The sequence below is a fragment of the Carassius auratus genome, chromosome 19 (assembly GCF_003368295.1).
Source record: "Carassius auratus strain Wakin chromosome 19, ASM336829v1, whole genome shotgun sequence".
NCBI lineage: Eukaryota > Metazoa > Chordata > Actinopteri > Cypriniformes > Cyprinidae > Carassius > Carassius auratus.
Genome location: NC_039261.1, coordinates 20,515,003 through 20,540,738, shown reverse-complemented (window position 1 = coordinate 20,540,738; position 25,736 = coordinate 20,515,003). Strand labels below are relative to the sequence as shown.

Genomic DNA, 25,736 nt, shown 5'->3' with positions numbered 1-25,736 from the left:
TCGGGAGTGTCTGTTTCTCTGTCAGCGACCTGTGCAGATGACCTATTTTATAACACTGCCATTGTTTTGTCTGGAGAGGAAGATCAGGAAAGCTATAGGTCTGTGTGTGTGTGTGTGTGTGTGAGTGTGTTAAAGAGTTAAGCACTCAGTATAAGTAACAATGATGTATTATCAAGAGCATGCACTTATTAACCAAAAAGTCAATACATGCATTTATTTTCACAAGAAAGCAGTGTTTGCATGTACAAAATTCACAGGTGCAATGCTAAAGTGTTGCATGTGTTGGCATGCGGTTGCTAGGGTGTGCTGATTGGTTGCTAAGGTGCCAGGTGATGCATGTTTTAGCAAACTGCACTGAAACTGCTTGGGAAAACAGCTGCGATGACATTTGTGGCCACAGAGGAACTTCATCTCTGTCACGCATTAGGAATGTTTCGCTCCTGGGAATTGTGCTTTTTCTGGATTACAAAAAGCTTTCCTCTGTTTCCTAATTCATTAAGCAGGCCTGAGGGTATTCCATGTCATTAACCGGAGGTTTATGTCCTATTTTTCTTCTGAACTGGCTGACTGTCAGGTGTTTTCCCCACAGTGCGGCTTAACCGTGTTTTCATGATGTTGTTTAAAGAATCCATGAAATCAGATTTGGAGTATTGTAAAGAAAGAGAAACCGAGATAAAGATTCAAAGGGTCATCCAGAGAGAATATATATATATATTAATCGTGATTAATCTTTTGATAGCACTAGTCCTTTCTTAATATATATTCCACCACAGTTTTATGTTTTAAGGGGATATACATCAGTTACATCAGGTTTGAATCTGAGTGTCCTTTTGCAGATGGAAAATCAAAGAGTTGTTTGTTTGTTTACTGAGGATGCTTCGGGAAACAGGAAGTGCTCTGCTTAACGTCAACAGCTTGTGTCAATCTGCCTTTGAAACAGGTCTGTGCTGCTAATGCATTTACTAAGATTAAACCGCTGAGAGAAACAGGTGAAGATGAGACGAGACAGAGCAACAGAGAGCAGATCAAACACACAGTGACAGAAAGACTGACCACAACAACACAGAGAAACCTGACAAGAACACGTCTGGATTGCGCTTAACCTAAAGATCAAAGGAAAGAAATTAAGATATTTGAGAAAAAAAAGATCAAAATTCATATAAAAAAAAAAGCATTCATGTAATTTTACTGCTCGGAGTGAAATATATTAAAATTATACTTTGAATTGAGGCATTATATAAGTATTTTATATAACTCTGTGAAAAAGAATGATATATTGCTTCAATAATAAAGCATTGAATTTAATATAAATATATGAAAGTATTACAGTACAAAAAGTTAAGTTACAATATAAATATGAATGTAATTTCAATTTTTGTACTGTAATACAATTTTAAAATTTTACAATAATGATGATGATTACAAAAAAATATTGTTGAAGTAAATAAAAATGCTATTAGCATTTAAGTTGCATTCATAATTTGTTAATTCAGTTTATTTTAATGTAATTGTAAAATAATGTAAATATGTTTCTGAAAATATTTCCAGCATTAATGACATAAACAGTTTTTAATTTTTAATTTTAATTTAAGTTTAAAATAAACTACAATAATAAGCATAAGAATTTGCTGCAATGTAAAAAAAAAAATCTTTGAACATTTAACTGAATTTATGTAATTTTTGACAAAGTAAATTATTAAATTATTAATTTTTAAACTGTTAATTATACATTACAAAAAGTAATATTACATTAATATTTTTATTTCTAACTTAATCCATCTACTTTTCATTAATTGTGCAATAATTATTTAATAAGCTTTTTTTTTCCTTTTTAAAGTAAATGAGTATTGTTTTGTGCAACAGAAATTAAGCAACAAAAGCATCACAGTCTTGAGAATTTGATGTTAAATGTGCTTAATTCTCATGAAAATAATACCACACAGCCTTGCAGGCTTCATTTTCTTCATCTAAGACCTAGATTGGTATTTCTCTCCTCTGGTTTTGTGGTGAAACTGGAGCTGGTGGTTTGTTCGTGCGATTCACCCATGCAGAGATAAATGAAAGGAGAAAGAGAGAGCGCAGGGAGGAGATGAAGGCAGACAGCTGTGTTTTTGTGTTGCTATTTAGAGCGTCTGGCCGCTGCTCTACTCCCCTGGTCTGGCCCGGCCTATTTCTGTCCTGGGCTGGTCCTGCTGCTATTCTTGGCACCTCACAGAGAGAGAGAGAGAGAGAGACAGCGCGGTTAGGAAGAGTAACAAAGAGAGAAAGCGTGAAACAAAGCTGCTTCAGTTTCCTGTGCAGAGGTCGAGAGGCAGGAACTCATCTACCTGCTAGAGACACAGACAGAGAAACCTCAAGGACTGTGTACAGGACCGGACCGGAGAGGAGCGGAGGACGCTCGAGCAATGCTGCAGACCATTTATGAATCTGACTCCAGCATCAGTGCTGAGTGGAGCAGGAGACGCCTGGACTCTCACAGCACGGCCATGGCTTCAGGTACAGCTACCGTAGAGAGGAACCTCTGACACAATGCTGCAGTCTTTAACACATGAGTTGTTGATGTTTGTCAGAAGCCCACCTGCTTTAACTCTCACCACTGTCTACACTGCAAAAGTCAAGTCTGTTTGTGTTGTTTTCCAGTACAAGTATCTAAACATTCTTAAATCAAGAGACATTTAGTTGAGAAGTAAAGTAAGATCAAATGTAAAGGTTAGTTTCTGTCACATTCAAGTGAGTTTATACTTTAAAAATGGCAAAGGGGTGAGAAAGATAACATTTATTTTCCCTTTGAATGAGGTTAAATGTTCTTACCCCATCGGCATATACATACTTTATTTTTTGTCTTGTTTTATAAACATTTTTAAAATAATTTTAGTTCTCCTGAGGAATTTTAGGAACTTAAAACAAATGTTTAAATCATAAAAATGTATGTAATTTTATGTTTTGTATGGTATTTTATTGTATTATTGAAGCTGAAATTCAAATCAAAATAAATTGGATTCATTACAAATTTTTGTATTTGTAATCTAAATAATAATTGATATTTCTATAATTTAAAATTTTTATAATTTAAATATTTCACATTGCAGTAATGAAAATTAAAAATGTTCTTATTTATCTAAGAAAAGCAATCAGATGCAGTTTAAGAAAAACCATTCTGATTTTAATTTGACACAATAAAACAATCAGATAATGTACAATACAAAATGTATTAAATTATGAAAATCTTATGTAATTTATTTTAAAATGACTCAAATGTAATTTTAAATGAATTACAAGTAATTAGAATGACAATTTAGTTTTTTTGCCATTTAAAAACTTTGATCTACTGCAATATATAAAGTCAGTTTACATTAATATTTATGATTTTAAAAGGAATTTTATTTGCATCATTTACAAATCAGCCTTTCCTTAGATGTTTAATCTCCTCTGAGAAATTAAAAAAGGACAAATAGTTGTCATGTGGTGAGAGAACAGAGCTATAACAGGAGTGTAGAGAGCAGCTCAGACGGTTTGCTCTTGAGAGAAGCGATGAGAAGAGTTTGCGTTCGTATGGAGATCTCTGTGAGTTATGGGGAATTTCACATCAGAGTGTGTGTGGATGATTCAACAGCTCTCAACCAGGACAAATCTAGAACCAGACGCCACTGATAGCTTCAGGCTTTCTTTCAGATCACATTCAGTGAATGGTTTTCAAAAGCAACTGACTCACATCAAATGAACGGCAGCAAACTCTCTTCTGCAATGTTTCGGCGTGTTAGCTAACTTACTGAACACTCGGAAGTATATACTGCATACTAACTATTAAAAAACACATATAGTAGTGCTAAACATAGTTCGTGAATTGCATTAAAAGAGTGGCAGTTATTTTGTATTTCTAATGCTTTTTTTTTTTTTAAATGCAAAACCATCTTAACTTGTTAAAAATGAGTCAAGCAGGAGATATTAATAGGTTGGTGTTACTTCTGGTTCATTCATCACACTGGAAATGGAAGGTCAAGCTGAGCGCATTGCATTGTGGGATACAGTACATCATGCATTGGGCCATGTTGTATACTTAAAACAAGAAAATAAACTCTCACTGACAGATGATTCTTGTTTGTTTGAGAAAAAACACTTGATGCCATTTTTCCTTATCAAATAAATGTACATCTTGATTTTACATGCTTGTAAAGGAGAACAAGACAAAATCCTTCTTGCCCTGCAGTGTGCCTCCAGAAATAGCTATTGATTATTGAGTCTAGCAGCTCGTCACTCATCATGTTAACAGTGCAGCGATATGATCTTTACTCTGTTTTTAGCATCTGTTGAGGAGTTGTTTCTCTCAGATGTTCCTCCAAGAGTGTGTGTGTGAGTGTGTGTGTGTGTGTTCCATTTAGCATCCCTGCTATGCACTGAATGTATGGCTGCTGATGCGAAAGTGAATGCTAGTTCATTAAAAAAAGACCTCTTTATCACAATCAATTAGCCTACTTTTGAACTTGCATTCCACTTGCTATTTTTCTGGAGGCAAAAATGTTAATATTGCACACTATTTAACATGGATAGTATGATAATTGGGACACAGCCAATGAATTAAGCACCATAAACTACTGTTTGAGGTCAGTACGAGTTTTACCTTTCTTTGAAAGAAGTCTGTTCTGCTCACCAGGGCTGCATTTGATCAGAAATACACTAAAAACAGCAAAACTGTGAAATAATACTGCAATTTAAAATAGCTTTTTATCTGTGTGAATATGTTTTTTAAATGTCTGTTTTTTCAGCATCATTCCTCCAGTCTTCAGTGTCCCATGATCTTCAGAAATCATGAAAATATGATGATTTACTGCTTAAGAAACATTTCTGATTATTCCTGCTTCAGGTTTTTGTGGAACCTGTGATACATTTCAGAATTCTTTGACGAACCGAAAGTTCCAAAGAACAGCATTTATTTGAAATAGAACTCTTTTGTAATATTGTAAACGTCTAAGCCGTCACTTTTAATGAATGAACGCATTCATTGTGAGCACTAAACTTCTGAATGGTAGAGTATTGTCAGATCTAATCAGCGTTTAGCAGGTGGATGCGTGTTTACTTCATACTTGATTTGTCGTTTCTAAGAAACCTCTTTTGACAAGTGTGTTGTGTTGTGTTGTGCTCAGGCGTCCCTCTTTAGGATTGGCGTGAGAGGGCAGTTATTTACCCCTCTGTGCCCCGTTACTGCCCCGCGGCTGCATGTTGGACGCTCTGGCCTCTTGACTTCAAGCTCGACTATTATTAGCCGCTGTATTTTGGATTTAAGGCATTAGGATGCTAAGATTAGCCCCGGTTATCATTCTGTCTTGAGTTAACTCCTCACGTCACTACATACCGGAAGGCTTTATTTATAATGCACACGCTTTTCTCTGTTTCTGAATAACAGCAGGAGAAAAGAAACGTGTTTTGAAAGTCAGAGGGTTGCGTCTCGGCTCTATTATTGCGTTCAGAGCACATGCTGCAGTATTTTTGGAGTCGAGATCGACACCTTTGGCCAGTGTTGTGGTTCTGTTTTGGTGGCCTGTGTATTCTGGGACGGGGGCCCGATGGAGTGAGAGATGGTTTCACAACGCCCTTTTTATTTCTACACCCGAATGTGGACGTGAGTCAACTGCAACTGTCGCCTCTTACATAGTCACCCTCATAACCCCATCAAAGAATAACGAACTGTATGCGACCAGAGGAAGGTTTCATTGCAGTGAGGATTTTCTTTCAAAGCTTCGGAGACTTCATGGAGAGCTTGGTCAACTTCGTCTCAGATGTTTAGCCTAAAATTCTCAAGGACAAATAAAAATAGTCTCAAACGAGAGAATTATTGATTATACTGTAAGAGTAAAAAGTTCGTATTGAGATTTCTGATGCTTGATTTCCGGCTTGTCAAATCAGAGCACAGCATTGAGATCATCTTCTGTACGGAAACACAATTCCCTTCACTTCAGAAGAAAAAGCATGATTTGGTTAATCATTATTATGAGATAGCATGAGATATAAAAAGTCCAAAAAGTTTTTAAAGCTAGTTTTCACTCTATATATTTACCCCTTTTTATCCCATAGGTCATATTTGCGAGATTAGGTTATAATGTTGAGATAAACAAAATTGAAATGATGAAACAAGTCATAATTATGAGATAAAAAAGTCACAATTATGACATACAGAGTCTTCATTATGCGATAAAAATTTAAAATGATCACATTAGATCATAATTATGAGATAAAAAGTCAAAATTATGACAAACTGTGTCGATTTTGAGATACTAAATCGAAATTAAGACTACTAAGAAGTCATACTAAGTGATAAATGTGACATCAAATATCTATTATTTTAAAAATTATAAAGAGATAAAAAGTAAAAATGTTTATATGTAAAATGTAAATGATATACTAAGTCATATTATGATGCAAAAATCTCAATTATGACATACTGTCTTAATTAATTACGATAATAAATAAAAAATTATAAGATACAAAGTCACAATTTTGACATTAAGGGTCAAAATAATGTTATAATGTCGACTTAAATGACTTTATAACATAATTTTTTGCCAGTCGTCACTTTCTCATAATTTTGACTTTCTTCTCGTAATGTTATGTCCCAATCTCAAACTGCGAGATTTCTTTTCTTCACAAGAAACATCCAAGAAACAGCTGAGAATCTGATACTGACTGATATGGTGATACTAAAAGAGATGAAATATTAAAGCATAGTTGTTTGTTGATCCTCCTGCATGTGTTTGTGTGCCTGATGATGAACGCACTGAGAGTTTTATTAGTTTGTTTCGGGCGGCAGATTAAGGGCATGTTTACGAGTGAGTTTTAACAGCGTGGCTTTTTTAGAGAACGAGGCCAGATCATTCACACACATACTACACACATGCACGTCAAACACCTTTTCTTTTCTCGCTGTTTCGTTCACATGAGTAAAAATACACGAAGTGCTGCTCAAATGTGACAGTCACATGCTGTCTTACTTTAGATTGAGCTCAAATAAGATTTGGGTTGTTGCAAATAAAGTTGTTGAAATACCTCCGTGTTTATGCTTGAGGCATTTGAAATAGACCCCATAAAAATCCCCTAATACCCTTGGGTTTATTTAAATGAATCTTCTGATGCAGCTAACATGGCGATACTTCATTTCTGACACAATCAGTTTGCAATCTGTATGAGCATTAAACCTGGGGTATTTATACAGCATTTGTTGTGAATGAACACTTACAAGCTCACTGCACACTTAAATGTGTCGGAAAACAACTCATAATGCAATGCAAGTTTGTGTAAGTATCCTTCAGGTCAACAGCAGTAGATTAGTTAAGTTAGTTAAACTACCGACAGTGTTTACCAGAAGCTTGTTTTAGATGAAAATATTTGAGAAGCTAATTTAAACTGTGAAGTAGCCCGGGAAGCTACAGTTTCAAACTAGTTTTAATCTACAGTCAAAAGTACTTATAGCTACATTTATAGGCAACTATTTAAGTGGGCAATATAAAATAAATCAAACTATATTCTCAGAAAAAAAGGTACAAAAGCTGTCACTGTCACCTTTGTACCTAAACAGTCCATATTAGTTCCTAAAAGGTACAAAAGTGTACCTTTTGAAAAGATATTGCCCCATCTTTTGTACCTTTTTTATTTGAGAGTATACAATGAAACTGGAAAAGCTACTATGTGTTCCTGTAGCTCAATTGGTAGAGGGATCAATTCCCTGGAAATGCATAGGTAAAAATTGATAGCCTGAATGCACTGTAAGTCGCTTTGGATAAAAGTGTCTGCTAAATGCATAAAATGTAAAATTGTACTATATTTTGAAACCAATCTAATCTGAAAGTATTCTATGAAGTCTTGTCTCTCTCTGTCTCAGATTCAGAGGCGTTGTCGGCGGTGGGCAGTGTGTCGGAGGTCGGTATGTTGGACTGGGAGCGTGATTCGGACGACTGGGAGAAGCAGTTACAGCGCGAGCTGCTTCTGATCCAGAGACAGCAGCAGATCCAGAAACAGCTGCTCATCTCTGAGTTCCAGAAGCAGCACCAGAGTCTGCTGAGACAACATCAGGCCCAGCTCGAGGAGCACGTCAAGGTACAAGCCTTCATTCAATCACCATCAGCTCAAAACATGTAAACACACGTGCAGATGCAGCACAATCTGCAAAGAAATCTCAAGTATGCAAATGCAGTTATCATATGTTTAGAAACTATAATAACGAACGGTGAAACTAATGAGAGAAATCAGCATGCCAGACTGTCGAACTCAAAATAAGACACTGATTGTGTCAGATATTTGTGGATGGGATGAAGCTGATCCTCCTTTATAAAACAGGTCAGTGTGGTTTTAGGACACTTGGCTGACCTGAAGGAAAGAGCTGCTCTGTCAACAATTACTGAGCTTAATCACATTACTCTCGATGTGAGTGAGTGTGTGCATGAGTGCGTGTGACACAAGTAAATTACACAACTATGAAGGTAATGGTCATCTGGACAATGACTTGTAAAGGAATAGTTCACCTAAAAATTAAGATTTGCTAGAAATGTCCTCAACCTCAAGCCATCCAGGATGTAGATGAGTTAAAGTTTTTTCATCAGATTTGGAGAAATGCAGCGTTGCATGACTTGCCCAGCAATTAATCCGAATGGGTGCCGTCAGAACGAGACTCCAAACAGCTGATAAAAACATCACAATAATCCACAGCACTCCAGTCCATCACTTAATATCCTGAGAAGTGAAAAGATGCATCTTTGTAAGAAATAAATCCATTGTTTAGACGTTTCTTTTGTCTAAAATTGTAGTCCATAATAAATTAAACCTATTGATGGATTAGTTTATTTCGGTTCTTGAGACATTAACTGATGGACTGGAGTGGTGTGTGGATTATTGTGATGTTTTTATCAGCTGTTTGGACTCTCATTCTGACGGCACCCATTCACTGCAGTGGTGAGCAAGTGACGTACAGTAATGCTGCATTTCTCCATATCTGACTCATCTTGGATGGCCTAAGGGTGCAAATTTTCATTTCTGGGTGGACTATTCCTTTAAACATAATCTTTGGAAAGTATGCTTGTGCAATTTTCTAAATAAATGCCACTTACTGTCATGTTTTGTTATTTAATACATGATATTCATACATAAGGTGTGCTTTAAATGCCCAAATACTTCTTGGTGTCACTGTGTATAATCATCATGGCAGTTAGAGGCCACTCTGATCTTTAAATATCAGCCTTTTTTTCATCTAAGCTGTAAGTTTATGGTTATTTCTCTGTGTGTTTCAGCTCCAGCAGGCTCTGTTAACTCTGCGGCAGAAGCAGGAGCTGTTTGCTGAGGAGGACAGAGAGGAGCTGAAGGAGGACAGCAAGGAGCTTCACAGGAGGGACACACAGAAACACCAGCTTCACAGACAGAAGGAGCGAGCTAAAGACAGTGAGGAGCTTTCATTTGAGCCATTCCTGTAGTATTTGTATTTATGACATACCTCTGACATGGGAAACATTTCCCTTATGACTTAATCCTGCAAGTCGCTTCATTCACCACGAGGTGGCGCTGTTTCTCTCTGAGCTGTTCTTGTAACTTGAGCAGAGTGAGAATATCAAATAATCAAAATGCATTGAATTCATGATATAAAAATAGTATTGCTTTTTGAGTTTAGAGATGATTAAAATTACATTTTATTTGGGAAGCATACTTAAAAGGGACATTTTAAATGGCTAGATCACAAATAAGTAGTATTAGGTTTTAAAACAAAATAAACAATGAGATACACAAGAACAAATGAGATAATTATTTAATTTTAAATGTAATATTTAAATATAAAATTATACTTAAGCACTAAATATAATATATAAAATGCTTATATTTTATATATAATATAAATATACAAATATGAATATGTGAAATAAATATTTAATTTATAGTTGATAATTAAATATAAAACTATAAATAAGTATTTTTTCAAATAATAATTAAAACTGTATTTAAAACAAATTCTATTTGAATATTAAAATACAAAATTATATACAATTCAGCTTGAGATAATGTAATAAAACTGCTAGCAAGGAAAATTATTATGGCTTAAAAAATATGATATATATATATATATATATATATATATATATATGTATATATATATATATACATATATATATATATATATATATACATATATATATATATATATATATACATATATATATATATATATATATATATATATATATATATATATATATATATATATATATATATATATATTAAATGGATATGTAACTATTTTTTATATTTTAAATGCATTTAATGAGTTAAATTCCATAAACTCTTAATTTCCATTCCAACTTAACTCTGTAAAAGAATCACATACAGGCTGATTTCTGATGCTGTAATGTGTCATAAAGTCTAACTCCGTTCTTGTTTTGTGCAGGTGCGATGGCGAGCACTGAAGTTCGTCAGAAGCTGCATGATTTTCTGATGAGTAAATCAGCTAAAGACCCGTCAGCATCCACCGCCGGTTACCCTCTCAACCGCTTCAAACTGTGGTACAGGTACATCAGCCTCCTGCACCTCCACTGCACATCTGTGCTTCCAGACTTCTTTTTTCCATGTGAATGTTTAATCCAATAGTAGGATTTGTGGTGTGATGATGTCATCTCTCACAGCTCCGCCCACGGGGGTCCTGCAGAGCAGAGCTCACCTCCTCTAGGAGAGACTCCGCCCACCTTCAAATACCCTCTGACCTCCGGCCTGGACTACAGAGAGGACTTCCCTCTCAGGAAGACCGGTAGGTCAGAGTTCAGAGGTCACGCCGTCCTATGATCCTTACAAAATCACTCTAATCTGAGACATGTTTGGAAGTCCTCAGGTTGGGTCTTTGAGAAGGGCAGTGCAAGGGCGATCTGAATATACATCGACACACAGAGGTCTCACTCGGTAAATCCAGATTAAATGGCTTTGTTTCTAAACCTAGTGAGCTCAGCTGCCTAGATGTTCACTTCAGATGTAGGCAACTGCCTTAAAAAATATTAAATTTACATTTACATTTAATCATTTAGCAGACGCTTTTATCTAAAGCGACTTACAAATGAGAATAGAAACAATCAGAGTAACAAGAGAACAACAACAGTATACAAGTGCCATGACGAGTCTCAGTTAGTCTAGTACAGAACGCATAGCCAGGTTTATATATATATATATATATATATATATATATATATATATATATATGAAAGACAAGAAAAGAAAGAAAAAAGTGAATAAAGATACATTTACTTGAGCAGCAAAATTATTTTAGATACTGTGTCTTGTTTAAATAAATAAATCAATAAATAAAATAATAACATTTACTTGAGCAGACAAAAAATATTTTAGATACTGTGTCTTGTTTAAAAATAAATAAATAAATAAAATGAAATATTATTATTATTATTATTATTTATAATAATAATTTATAATAAGACAAAAATATATGCCAATAAGGTCAGAAAATTAAGGTCAAAGGTGAAATAAGATTATTTTTTCATACCCAACTGGCACATTTTTTCCTCATAAAATTTTTTAATTTAGAAACATTCAAGAGAAAACAAGACTTACTATCTTATGCAATATTTACATAATATCTTATATAAATTCCAGTATATATATATATATATATATATATATATTCATGAAGATGAAATTATAAAATAGAAACAAAGACTTAGAATATTATAGAAATATTAAAATATAATAAACTATCAAATATTGTTATAAATTTTATGCTTAATAAAACAAGAAGACATATCTGCCAAATGGGAACAGAAATATAAACTTAATTCAGCTGGAAAACATGGTTTCTGTCCACATGACAGGTGTTTTTCTTTAAGAAACTCACTTGATTGCAATACATGCTTTTTTTACATCTTAAATAATTGTTCTTCTCATATATGTACCTTGAATTAAGAATTTGTAGATATTAGTAATAAAAATAAACAAATATGAAATAAGACAAAAAAATAATAATAATAATAATCCAGTGCAAATATTGGGGCAACGGTCTAATTTGAAACATATTAAAATATTCAGTATTTTTATAGTATTGAATAAAATGTTTTTAATCAATAATTCTCTAAATCTTACTGGATGCATTTAGTTTGTTTAACCATCTTAGAACGTATCTTAGAAGGCAGCACATTTCTGATGCCGTCTATCTAGGGTGCTCACTAGGTTTTGAAACGGAGCCCAGTGAGCTGATGTGTGCAGAATATAACATCTTTACAGGAGTGTCACAGGGCCGGCGGAGGTGACACTGCCTAAATGTTTGCAGATGAATCTGGACGATATTTAATCACCGGGGTCAGGGGTCAACTGAGCTTGTCACTGGGAGCAGTGGCCTGTGGGCACAGCTGTGAGTGACCCTGTTTAGTTTTGGGGTCAGCGCGGTGAGAATGACCACTCTTGTGTCCCGTGCAGAGGTTTGCAAACAATTAGCACGCAGCGGAGGGGTGCAGAGATGGACCGGTCCGGCTCTCTGGCCCCTAATCAGAGCACAGAGGTTAACAGGAAGTAGATGGCTTTGGGTCGTACAGGGACGAATCACCTCAGAGGAGCGCTCAGGATGGGCCTTTGTGGGCATCTGACCTTTGAACTCGTGTCTTTGGGATTGTTTTGCATGTTTAATTGTGTCCTATAGGTTGAAAAGTCTGAGCGTTTAGTGATGATGACGTTCAGTAGTGGTATGGTTTTATAATGTTGTTGAACGGCGTGCTCATCAAAGCTGCATGTATGTGATTGAAAGTATAGCTTAAGACATTTATTTGTATCCCTGCACAGGGTTTTAACTTGTTTTTGCCAAAGGATGAAAAAAAAGGTAGTTATGTCACAACTCTTGTTTTTTTCTTGTGATTCTGAAAAAGATATCAAGATATTTTTCAAGATATCAACTCCGGGAAATGAGATAAAATTACCTTTTTTATTCTGTGGTGGGGGGAGGGGGTTATTTTTAAACAACAACAAAAAAATACATTTAGAATTCTGAGAGAAAAAAAAATTAGAATTGCAACATATAAACTTTTTTATTTATTTATTTATTTATTTATTTTTTTTAATTTAGAATTCTGTGTTAAATCACAATTTTGATTTTTGTTCTCCGAAGTCCACAACTGTCTTTATAGTTTTTTATTACTTTAAAAAAATTTAACAGGCTTGCATAAATTTCTATTGTAAAATACTGTAAACAGTAATTTATTTCTGTGATGCTCCGCTGTATTTTCAGCATCATTCCTCCAGTCTTCAGTGTCACATGATCTTCAGAAATCAGAATAATATGATGATTTACTGCTCAAGAAATATTTCTGATTATTATCAATGTTGAACACAGTTGTAATGCAAATTTTTTGTGATATTTTTCAAGATTCTTTGATGAATAGAACGTTCAAAAAGCATTTATTTGAAACAGAAATATTTTGTAACATTATAAGCAATTGAATGCATCCTTATAGAATACAAGTATTCATTTCTTTCAAAAAAAAAAAAAATATTTCAGATTTTTTTTCTGACCTCAAACTTTTGAGAGTTAGTGATAGTGCAACTGATTTTGCAAACACCATGAAAAAGTACATCTGAAAGCTCGCTTGCTTTTCCAGTAACTGGTCCTTAATCAGATATTTTCTGCATATTTCGGTGTCTGGTTGCGAGGCTGATTTCGAGATGAGTTTGCAGAGGAAGGTGATACGCCTGACTCCATGATAAGACTGAAACCTCTTTCAAAGGAAACGTAAAAATAGGCCTGGTTTCCATCCAAGCACTGTTTTCACGGAATTTCCAGCACGGCCAAAAAACCGGGAGCCTCAGCGGGCCGGAATACCACAAACCTCCAGGGAGAGTTTTCCTGAGCGCAGGGGTCTGCTCCGCCTCGGGCCGCTTCAGAGATCAGCACCAAACCCCTCTCAATAACTCAGGTAACAGCTTTTAAAAAGAGGCCCGTCCGGTACATTAGGGGGGATACAAAAACAACAGGAAAAAAATGAGAAGAAAAACAGCCTGCTTTCTTGTCAATGGAATAATTTGTCTACGCTGACAAGACGGTGTGCAGGGCCACTTCCTGCGGCTCCAGTTTCAGAGCGCAGATCAGAACGAGCAAAGATAGACATTAAAACACAAAACACCTCTCTGTGCCCGAAGAATGGAATCATTCCCACAGTTTCAGACCTTACGTTTCGAGATGTTTAAACACTGCACGCAAAACATGGAAAAACAATGTTTTTATGCATGAGCTGAAATATCAAACATGTTATGTACACCTCAGGGTTGCCAGATCTGTGCAACAAAACCAGCCCAATCACGGTCAACTCTAACCCGAACACAGTAACAGTATAAAACGCTAGACAAACCTGTTTTAAATAACATTTCGAGGAAGGGTTGTCAGGTCTGAATGAACCCAATCACAGCCTAAACTAGACTAATTGCATTTCATGGCAAATTGGGTATCAAAATTACCTACTTATTTGTATCTTTTATTGTGTTTTTTGTTCTGTTGCTGTCATTATGTTGCACTGCGGAGCTTCTGTCACGAAAACTAATTCCTCGTATGTGTGAACATACCTGGCAATAAAGCTCATTCTGATTCTGATTCTGGAAATCACTCCAAAATTGGGTTTCGCTTCAACCCCCAACCTACAGCAACAGTATGAAAGCAGCCCAGTTCCACGGGAAAACAGAGGACCTGGCAACACTGTTCCGAGGCCTCATCCCCAGCAGATTCCCGCTCAGATCGGGGGGTGGAGGGGGATCATGAAGGTAGCGTTTGTTCTTTGCCCTGGTCAGGACCCTCACAGCCGAATGATTGACAGGTGTGAAGGGGGCGGGACGCTGAGAGCTGCTGATGTGCAGGCGACAGCTCTGTTTGTGTGAGGAAAGAGAACAGCGGGAGAGAGCAGCACTGTTACTCCTAGACATCGGAATAAAACCGTAGTGTTAGTTTGAAGCATCAATGTTGAGCGAGTGTGTCAGCACGCAGCATTTGTGCTCTAGACATTTGTTGTTGTTTTACACCTGCTGAACCATAAAACAGGTCAAAATAAAGAAATAATATGCCATACAGTAAAAATTACATATTTTCAGCTTTTTAAATTTATAAAACAGATTAACACACACGTACAGTAAATATTCTAAAGTATATATTTATATTCATGTAATTTGTATTATATATAAATATATTTAATATATAAAATTAACATATTTTGCTTAAATATATACATGCATGTGTGTGCATTTATAGACACAGTACAGACCAAAAGTTTGGAAACATTACTATTTTTAATGTTTTTGAAAGAAGTTTCTTCTGCTCATCAAGCCTGCATTTATTTGATCAAAAATACTGAAAAAAAAAAGAAATATTGTGATATATTATTACAATTTAAAATAATTGTTTTTAAATTTATTATACTTTAAATTATCATTTATTTCTGTGATGCAAAGCTGAATTTTTAGGATAGAGTATATTTAAAGTATATTCAAATAGAAAACTATTATTTTAAGTTGTAATAATATTTCACAATATTACATTTTTTTTCTGTATTTTGGATCAAATAAATGCAGGCTTGATGAACAAAAGAAACTTCTTTCAAAAACATTAAAAATAGTAATGTTTCCAAACTTTTGGTCTGTACTGTATATAATAAATATACACAGTACATACACACATAATAAATGTAAAAAAAAAAAAAAACATTATTTTGAATGCGAATAATCACAATTAATTGTTTGACAGCACTAATATACACATCTTCTGATTGTTTAAATTTATTACTTTCTCCAAATATATACATATATATATATATATATATATATATATATATATATATTATTATTATTATTATTTTTTTTATTTTTTTTTTACGAATACACTCTGAATTTTACCCACAATAAATTTTTTAGGATTGGAATATATTTTGGTATTTTAAAGAAATCTATTTAGCTGTTTACAACATATAATATGTACATAAGTACAGAAATTATTATTATTATTATTTTTTTTTACAGTAAAATTGCTATCTATCTTGGTATTAGACACATGTTAAATTGTAAAGTTTTCTGCAGATCCCGTCTTGATGTGAGCTCTGTATGTGGTTAATAAGTGAGCTCAGATCAGAAGCATGTGGAAGCGGTCAGCAGCAGCTAAATAAAGCCTGGCAGGTGTACCTCCGTCCCGCAGGTGTTTGTGTAAGGAAGTTTGAGTCGGGCTGCGCTGAAAATGCCCTTTAATGACGTTACCCAACGTAAACATGCCGCCCGCTCTGCGTATTTTCCCTACGAATTAAAAATGTGTAAATCCTTCCTGCTAATTGCTTGGCAAATATTTTTGTGGTATTTTTCTAATAGCTCTTATTCATCATGTGTCCGAGAGACTAAATTACACTGTAATCTCGTCCAAGTGCTCCTGAAACTCAAAGCATCCTTTTCATTACGATCGGCCTTTTTTGTCAGCCGTCTTTAATTTTATTAATTAATCAACTTATGTGGGGTTCTGTAATTGCTTGTAACATTTTTCTGGCTTAACAGCCAAAGAAATGCATGTTGGGTTTTTCCCGAGCGAGAGCCGCAGGACTGAAGGGTTACAGTGGTGCTAATTTCATCCTTCAACTATATGCATGATTGTGAAGTTACACACATTCATATTCATGTTTTTGTTTTATTATGAATACAATAATATTTCATTTCAATGTGAATTTAATTCAATTTTATCTTATTTTATATTATGTTTGTTTAATTAGATTTTAAAGTTATCTTTTAGGGTAGAATATTTCATTTTTTATTATTCAAACTTCTTTTGTCATCCCATCTTTAAGGGGTATGATGTAGCTTTTTTTAAATGGTAAATTATATTTAACTTTATAATTTTGTAAAAAAAAAAATGTAATAGATTATTTTATTGTATATTATGAATCTAGACGCCACAAATAAAGTACAAAAGTGTGCAAAAAATATATATATTTATTTTGGCACTGATGAAGGGCTAATCCCAGAAACGTTTTGCACATTTAATACCTTTGCACTTTATTTTTGTGGAAAATAAATTCATATGAGCACTTTGGCCTATTTTTCCATGTGTGGATCTCATTTTTGATGATTGCATATTATTATAAATATAATTATATTACATTTATTTTTTTATATTTTTGTTCGATTAAAGTTTAATTGTAATTAATTGTAATTAATTTTGTGTTTTCAATTTAATTTTATTATTTTATTTATTTATTTTAAATGTATCTTTTAGTGCTAGAATTTGTATTCTATATTTAAATTATTAATAAGCTGTTTCTCCTAAAAAGGTTATCTTTTAGGGGTAGAATATAGTCATCTTATTTCATTTTATTTTAATTATAAATACATTTATATTTAATTTCAGTTTTATTTTATATATTTTAATTTGTTTAATAATTATTATTATTATTTAATATATAACTACAATAATATTACATTAGAATTTTTTATTTAGCTATATTTGATCTTATTTTATTATCTTTTAGAGGTAGGTTGTAGTTGTTTAGTTTTTTAATGAATTTTTAGTAATGAATTTTTTTTTTTATTTAAACTAATTTTAATATTTTCTTTCAATAAAAAAATTATATTTAATTTCAATTTTATTAGATTTTTTGCATTTATTTTAGTTTTTTGTCAACAAGTCGTCTTTTAGAGGTAGTCAATTTAATTTAATTACATTTTTTTTATAAATAGAATTACATTTAACTTTAGTTTCATTTATTTAAAGTTACAAATGTTAATTTTATAATTTTTTGACTGTAGTATATTCTCACGAATCAGTCTTGTCACTTGGAAGTGTGTGTGTGTTTTCATCCTCCTCATCAGGTTAGATCTCTGCTCTCAGCCCACAGTGTGTTGTAATCACGTCGGGCTCCTGATGTGTGTATGTTTGATGCCCACTCAGCGGTCAGACCGGCGGTAGGTGGCGTCAATCGGGCGGCTGGCTTTCCATCTCAGCCTGAGTGAAATCCAGGGAATTTTAGGACTCCACAGGTCACAGTGGGACAAAATAAAAAGGAGGATTTCCCCTTTTTTAAAGCCAAATCTCTCTCTCTCTCTCTCTCTCTCTCTCTCTCTCTCTGTCGGAGCCGATATCTCAGTGTTGGTTTAAAGCCTGCTACTGTGGAGGTTTGTGGTTGGTTGGCTGGCAGGTCCTGGACTCCTACAGCCAATGGAGACGCTTTTAATGTCCTCCAGATGAACATTGGAACTGATCCTTCACTTCTTACCTCATTACAGCTGCAAGATATCCCAGAATTCCTCAGTGCGACTGGACCAATGTCCAGAGAGCAGTTTTCACTATTGTTTAGCAGCACACGTATCTAAATCCAGATACATCTTGAGAATCAAAATGACTTTAAGTCTCATGTACTGAAAAAATAAAGTAATAATCAAAATGAAATGAGTTTAATTATTTGAAATAATGCCTAACCCGATCAGTTTGGTCTCTCTCTCAGCGTCGGAGCCCAATCTGAAGGTGCGCTCCAGACTCAAGCAGAAGGTTTCTGAGAGACGAAGTGGACCTATACGCCGCAGAGACGGCAGCGTCCTCGTTACACCGCTGAAAAAACAAACTCATGAACTAACAGGTGAGCAAACGACCATCTACCTGACACCTGAAACACAGATAAACAGCCCTTATATCAGACAACTACTGTATGTGAAGAGACAGAATCTCAGCCAATCAGGACTTACATCTGATGTTTGATAGACAGACCAATGAGCTTCAGCTGTGGGCGGAGCTTACAGTCAGTGTCACAGCTAACCGCTGTTGTCTCTTTTTTAATAATTCCTGATCTCCTCCCCTCTAGATTCATCAGCCAATGAGAGCCCTGTGGGTTCTGGACCGAGCTCACCCATTGGCTTGTGCAACTATGAGAACGGAGCGTCATACACCACTCAAGTCGAGGTACCAGATTACTCAGTTTAAGGGCTAATTAATTAAATTAATTAGTTAATTAAATTAATATTGTCGTAATAAATCTTTACCAATATTTACCACTATCGTTCAAACAATTAGGTTTTACCCGTTTGTCATCAATAACTTTTTGATCATTTAAAATAGATATAAATATTTTATTCACTTATTTATATATTTTGATAAGTACAGGTAAGAATAAGTATATTGTTCTGTCTTTAAATCTGTTATGCTGAATGACAATGCAAGATTGTTTTAACCATTTTTGTTTGGACATTTCATTTTTTACAAAAGTTATTTTTTATCTTTTGTAAATTTAATGTAATTCGGTCACCAAAATACTATTCCCCATATATGCACCCAAATTAAACAGGCGATTTTTGCCACTGTACAAAGCCTCTATATAGCTTCTGTTATGACTAACCTGGTCACATGAGAAATGACTCAACTGTGGGCTGCAAGTACGACTAAAAATGTCTGAATGTCATGACACTGGTTAAAAAAAATATCAAAGCAAAACAAATATTGCATAAGCATTTTTCTGAGTTGTTTTTGTGAAATATTTTGCATGTAAAGTCAGAATGAGTCCTCTCTTAACAAACAGGTCAGTAGTCTTCAGCACAGCAGCAGAATCCCGGTTTCATGCACTTGCGTGCAGTTTTGTTCCTTTGATCGCATTCTTGAGAACTGAAGCATACAGCCCACAAAACTAAAACCAAATAACACGGTCACGGTCCCACGTCTCATTACTCTTATCAGAGTATGGGGTGAAGGAGTCGGGCCCCCAATGTTTGGAGCTGAGAGTACACAGACCCCGTCACGGGGCACTCGTACCATCAGCCTGACAAACAAACACTGCCTTTAAAATCCCATCAGAACATCAGAGCAGCATGTAGAAGAGTGTGTGTGTGTGTGTGTGTGTGTGTGTGTGTGCTGAACTAACTGTGACAGCTCTTTTCCGCTGTGGTTTTGGCTGTGCTGGTGGCTGGGGAAGGGGTGAGGGGCTCTGGGATGGTGAGGTTTGTTTCTCCTGTGAATTTCTGCCAGAACGCTCCTCTGAGTTCACCCTCACAGTCCTACAGCATGAGACCTCACTGCTTCATGACCTGAAGATGACATCACATCATTAACACTCACACCGTTAACTGATACTGGCTGACATGCTGCAGAACATATGTCAATATCTAAATCTGTTCCTCCGAATGCTTGTGCAAGGTTATGTCACTGGGAGATCTACTTGTTCTCCTTCTTCAGAGGTTCTTGATCTCATGCTGTACTGTTGTTCTGTGTTTGTGTTATGTAAGAGCTGATGTAATGCTCTCTGTCTGTCTCTCCTCCAGCGCTGTCTGTCTCAGGCGGACGGGCACATGTCCCTGTTGAATCTCTACACATCCCCCTCTCTGCCAAACCTGGCACTGGCTCTACACCCCGCTCACACACACATCTGTGTAAGTTCCTGACACATCAAACTCTACACAGACGAAAACAAAGACCAAAACATGAACAAACGAAACATAAGTATGCAAATTATGCATCTAATGTCTCAAACTGCATTCAAGAGTTCACAAGATACACAAGTTTACAATGAAATCTCAGAGATCTCACTTTGAGCTCAGATATTCTTCATCAAATACTGTAACCTGTTGCTTTCTGCGTTCAATATACAACTGTATGACAACTGTCAGCTCGTTCAAGAAAAGAAAAATCTGGAGACAAGGTCTCATGCACTTTGAAAGAGCAACCTCTGAGAAATATGAGGCCTGAAGACAAAAGCAGCATCACCGGCTCTTCTTCTGCTGCGCTACAGATATGAATAGATCTTGCAGAAAAAGCAAGGTATTTTTAGGAGACAGTGAGACACAGAGTCGCATCTACTTGTGGTGAAAGCACAAAATACTGTATGAGGAATGTGTTCGGAGACAGCGCTGAGATGATCCTCTTTATAGAGCGCAGAGATGAGCTGTGTTTAGGAGCAAGTCTAATTTTCTGCTCTCACTGAGTGCTTGTGTGGATTAATGGGGCTCATGACCTCTGACCCGCGGGATCTTTAGCCCTTAGATAAACAGGCTCTCAGTTTAGGGTTTCAAGGCATGAGTTTAGCATCTCGTTCATCACGGGCTGTTAAAAACTTAAAGAAATGCTGTCAGGAAAGCACGTAACATGCCAGCAAATAAAAACATGGATCACTCTTACCAAATACTTTCAACACTTTCACATTTTAAAATAGCTGAATGACACACAAGGGAGCTCTAAACGGGGCTCGATAATAATGTTCAAATTATGGACGACGCCGGACGGGAACGCTGACTGGATGTGTTTTAAATAAGCACAGTTATTAATATTTCATATACTGGTGTTATGCAAGTCTCGCTCATGCTTGAGTGGAAATTTGTGCAAAAATTGGAAAAGGTTGAATGTTAATAGTGTTTGTGCGATCTGTCTGTGTCAGACGGGGACGGCGCTGAAGGATCGGAGCGCAGAAGGTCTCGCGGCCGCCGTGTCCCCCGTCTCAATGGAGGCTAAAGTGAGCCACGGACAGCAGGCGCTCCTGCAACACCTCCTGCTGAAGGAGCAGAGACAGCAGAGGATGACGTCTCCTGGTGAGATGAGTGCTCTCTTAAAGAGACACACCAACATCAGACCAGAGTTACTATTGTTCACTCAAACTAAAACCACAAAAAACATTCTTTATTTGAAATAAAATGAAGTAAAGCAATACATGAATACTAATTCTATATATAATTATATATTATATATAATTATACTGAATATTATTATTTACACAGTATATCAATATCAATAATAGTAAAATAAAACTGAAGCAACTATTTTACGAACTATTATTGGAAAATAATACTGTGATTCTTTCCAAATCAATGAAAAATAATAAACATTTTCCTTTTCATAACCTTTTTTTTTTCTTTTTTATCAAAGATTGGATCTGAATTTCAGTTTAGCGTGCTGTTTATTTTATGTAGATTTGTAATGTAAATAGTTAGCATCTTAAGTGCATTTAATGAAAATAAAACAAAAATAATCAGTACACAGTAAAAACATAAAAATTGGTGCAAAATGGAGTGAATTGCTAAAAATGACAATTTTTTAATTGTTTTTTTACACGTCTCAGATGTGTAATTCACATGTCTCTCTCTCAGTCACAGGTAGTGTTCCTGTGCTCTCCTCGTCTCCGCTGGTGATGAAGGAGCGTGTGTCTGTGAGTTCTCGCAGCAGGTTACCGCGGCACCGACCCCTGAACCGGACGCAGTCAGCACCGCTGCCACAGAGCACACTGGCTCAGCTCGTGCTGCAGCAACAACACCACAACTTCATCGAGAAACAGAAACAGCTTCACCAACACATCCACATCAGCCAGGTATCTCACCTCACTCACCTGACACTCATACATTCACTCACTCATTTGACACTCTTTCAGTCACTCACTCCTCTGACACTCATTCATTCACTCACTCATCTGACACTGGTACATTCACTCACTCATCTGACACTCATACATTCACTCACTCATCTGACACTCATACATTCACTCACTCATCTGACACTCATACATTCACTCACTCATCTGACACTCTTTCAGTCACTCACTCATCTGACACTCGTACATTCACTCACTCATCTGACACTCGTTCATTCACTCACTCATCTGACACTCGTACATTCACTCACTCATCTGACACTCATTCATTCACTCACTCATCTGACACTCATTCATTCATTCACTCATCTGACACTCGTACATTCATCCACTCATCTCACACTCGTTCATTCACTCACTCATCTGACACTCTTTCATTCACTCACTCATCTAACACACATTCATTCACTCACTCATCTAACACTCGTTCATTCACTCACTCATCTGACACTCGTTCATTCACTCACTCATCTGACACTCGTTCATTCACTCACTCATCTGACACTCGTACATTCATCCACTCATCTCACACTCGTTCATTCACTCACTCATCTGACACTCTTTCATTCACTCACTCATCTGACACTCATTCATTCATTCACTCATCTGACACTCGTTCATTCACTCACTCATCTGACAATTGTACTTTCATTCACTCATCTGACACTCTTTCATTCACTCACTCATCTGACACTCATTCATTCACTCACTCATCTGACACTAGTACATTCATTCACTCATCTGACACTCATTCACTCACTCATCTGACACTCATTCACTCACTCATCTGACTCTCATTCATTCAGTCACTCATCTGACACTCATAAATTCACTCACTCATCTGACACTCGTTCATTTACTCACTCATCTGACACATGTTCATACATTCACTCACCTGTCACTCGTTCATTCAATCACTCATCTGACTCTCATTCATTCACTCACTCATCTGACACTCATTCATTCACTCACTCTTCTGACACATTCATTCACTCACTCATCTGACACTCAGTCATTCACTCACTCATTTGACACATTCATTCACTCACTCACCTGTCACTCGTTCATTCAATCACTCATCTGACACATTCATTCACTCACTCATCTGACACATTCATTTACTCACTCATCTGTCACTCATTCATTCAGTCAGTCACACATCTGATACTCATTCATTCACTCACTCATTTAACACTCATTCACTCACTCATCTGACACTCAATCATTCACTCAGTCATCTGACATATTCATTCACTCACTCATCTGACACTCATTCAATCACTTACTAATCTGTCACTCATTCATTCATACATACAGTCACTCATCTGACATTCATTAATTCACTCACTCATCTAACACACATTAATTCACTCATCTAACACACATTAATTCACTCATCTAACACTCATTAATTCACTCATCTAATGACCATTCACTCACTCACTCACTCACTCATCTAACACTCATGCACTCACTCATCTAACAATATAAAAATATAAAATAAAATATTACAGTAATTCCCTTCCAGTTTCTTAGTATTGTAATGTATGAACATTCTATTCTATTCTATTCTATTCTATTCTATTCCCAGCAGGATGTTTTACTGTGGCTTTTAACACATTACATTTTTAGACTTGCTTTCAAACATTCAACATTTTTCCTTTATTTAAGACCTTTTAGAAAAAGTTTGGGTCTTAAAAAGCACTAAAACATCACATATTACACGAGAAACTGCATTTTCACAAAAGAGGACGCATAGAGCGCTAGGATCATTTCATGGACACTATTTCATCAAAACAAAAGGACCGTCATAATTTATCATTGTGTTATAGATTTACAGTACATATCTGAAATGTACAATTAAAAGACTTGTGATTTGTTTCTAATGTTTTTAGTAGACAACATACAGTTTAGGTCGCGATAGCCAACGACTGAAATGTACAAATATAAATTCCTTTTAAAAACATGAAGACTGGATATTTTTTGTCTAATTCACACTGGAAACAGGGAAGGAGAGCGAGGACATGATGATCGATGGATTGAAGCATGTAAATGTGTTTCAGAAGTGCTGAAGAACTGCAGCGTTTTCACAAGTCTCCACAGTGTGTCTGTGTGTGTGTGTGTGTGTGTGTGTGTGTGCGTGTGTGTGTGTGAACCTGTGTATCCTGCAGTGTGTCTGTGGTCCTCATAGGAGTTTTAAGGGCTCTTTTCTCTTAAATGATGGTGTAAACTGATCTGACTGATGCCTCGTTGAGACAGGAAGTGATTTAATAGGAGAGGAAGTGAGTAAATCCCAGCAGGATGTTTTACTGCGGCTGCTTTTAACTCATTTAACATATAGACATAACATTTAGATATATTTTAAAGACATACATTTTAGTTGTATTTAATTTGACTTTAGAAAATTTCACAGTTTTCCTTACTCAATCAAAATTGCGCAGTAACTTTTTCATTCAATGGCCCATACACCCAGTTTTTTTTCCTTCTAATAACACTTTGTTTTCTTTCTCTATTCAATATAACTTTTTCTATATAATTCTCTCTCTCTCTCTCTCTCTCTCTCTCTCTCTCTCATTAATCTCTCTTTTTCATTTCCTGAGGTCTAGTAGAGGATTTTGCAGTCAGACTCTGGCGGCACTTTAACACACACACACACACACACACACACACACATGTATCCACATGTATAATTTACCCACTCTTTTCATTTCACACAGACCTTGTACAGCTGCAGACACTGTTTCAAGCTCCAGAAGTACTTTCCAGAAACATGGTCTCCAAACAAACCAAACAATTAGGTTTTAAAAAGTCAGAAAATCGAACAAATAAATGAATTAATAAAGCCAAATGTGTATTTAACGCACTGAACTACTCATCCCATTCAGCTTTTTGAGTGATGTAATCAAATAAGCCATGATGCAAACTATAAAATGATTAACTTTTCTCTCTTACTCTTGTGTTTGTTCTGTAGGTTCTGTCTCAGTCCATCGAGCAGCTGAGGAACCCCAGCACCCATCTAGAGGAGGAGGAGGAGGAGGAGGAGGAAGAGATCACGTCGCCCCCTGCTGGAGTCATACGCAGCTGCAGCTCCAGAAACTCTCCGAGCGAACCCATGGCCGCCCTCGCAGGAGTCATCCGCCTCAAAACTGAGCCTGATGACGGAGAGAGAGAGCAAGAGAGCTGGGACACACAGAGACACACAGGTGAAAAACAGGAGGAGAGTTCAGCGAAGATGAAGACAAGAGACGCTGAACACTGTCTGGAAGACATGACGGAAAGTGATGTTTGAAAAAGAGAAAGAAATGAAGAAAGCAAGGGCTGAATCTCACAAAACATGTCAAAAAAAAATGTTCAGGTCATATTTTATTGACTTAA

At 35.9% G+C, this 25,736-nt stretch overlaps 1 protein-coding gene across 3 annotated transcripts; it reads left to right on the top strand.

The window, feature by feature from the left end:
- Nucleotides 1-25,736, top strand: LOC113119747 (histone deacetylase 9-B-like). Of its 3 annotated transcripts, none has more exons than XM_026289388.1 (12): nt 1-98; nt 2,302-2,496; nt 7,871-8,085; nt 9,273-9,420; nt 10,415-10,535; nt 10,650-10,771; nt 18,468-18,599; nt 18,822-18,919; nt 20,269-20,376; nt 21,378-21,528; nt 22,084-22,301; nt 25,333-25,736. In XM_026289388.1, exons 1-12 carry the CDS (start codon nt 38-40, stop codon nt 25,648-25,650), a joined length of 1,887 nt encoding a protein of 628 aa, XP_026145173.1. In that variant the 5' UTR covers nt 1-37; the 3' UTR covers nt 25,651-25,736. The 3 variants fall into 3 exon arrangements, with proteins under 3 accessions (XP_026145173.1, XP_026145172.1, XP_026145171.1); XM_026289387.1 differs by having other exon boundaries at nt 17-98; nt 2,290-2,496; nt 22,090-22,301; XM_026289386.1 differs by having other exon boundaries at nt 18-98; nt 2,290-2,496.

Excerpts from the sequence above, each read along its gene's own strand:
- LOC113119747 (XM_026289386.1), top strand. The coding sequence starts at position 38 with ATGACCTATTTTATAACACTGCCATTGTTTTGTCTGGAGAGGAAGATC. Across the intron at positions 2,497-7,870 it reads CAGCACGGCCATGGCTTCAG|ATTCAGAGGCGTTGTCGGCG; the intron begins GTACAGCTACCG and ends TCTCTGTCTCAG. Across the intron at positions 21,529-22,083 it reads GCAGAGGATGACGTCTCCTG|TCACAGGTAGTGTTCCTGTG; the intron begins GTGAGATGAGTG and ends TCTCTCTCTCAG.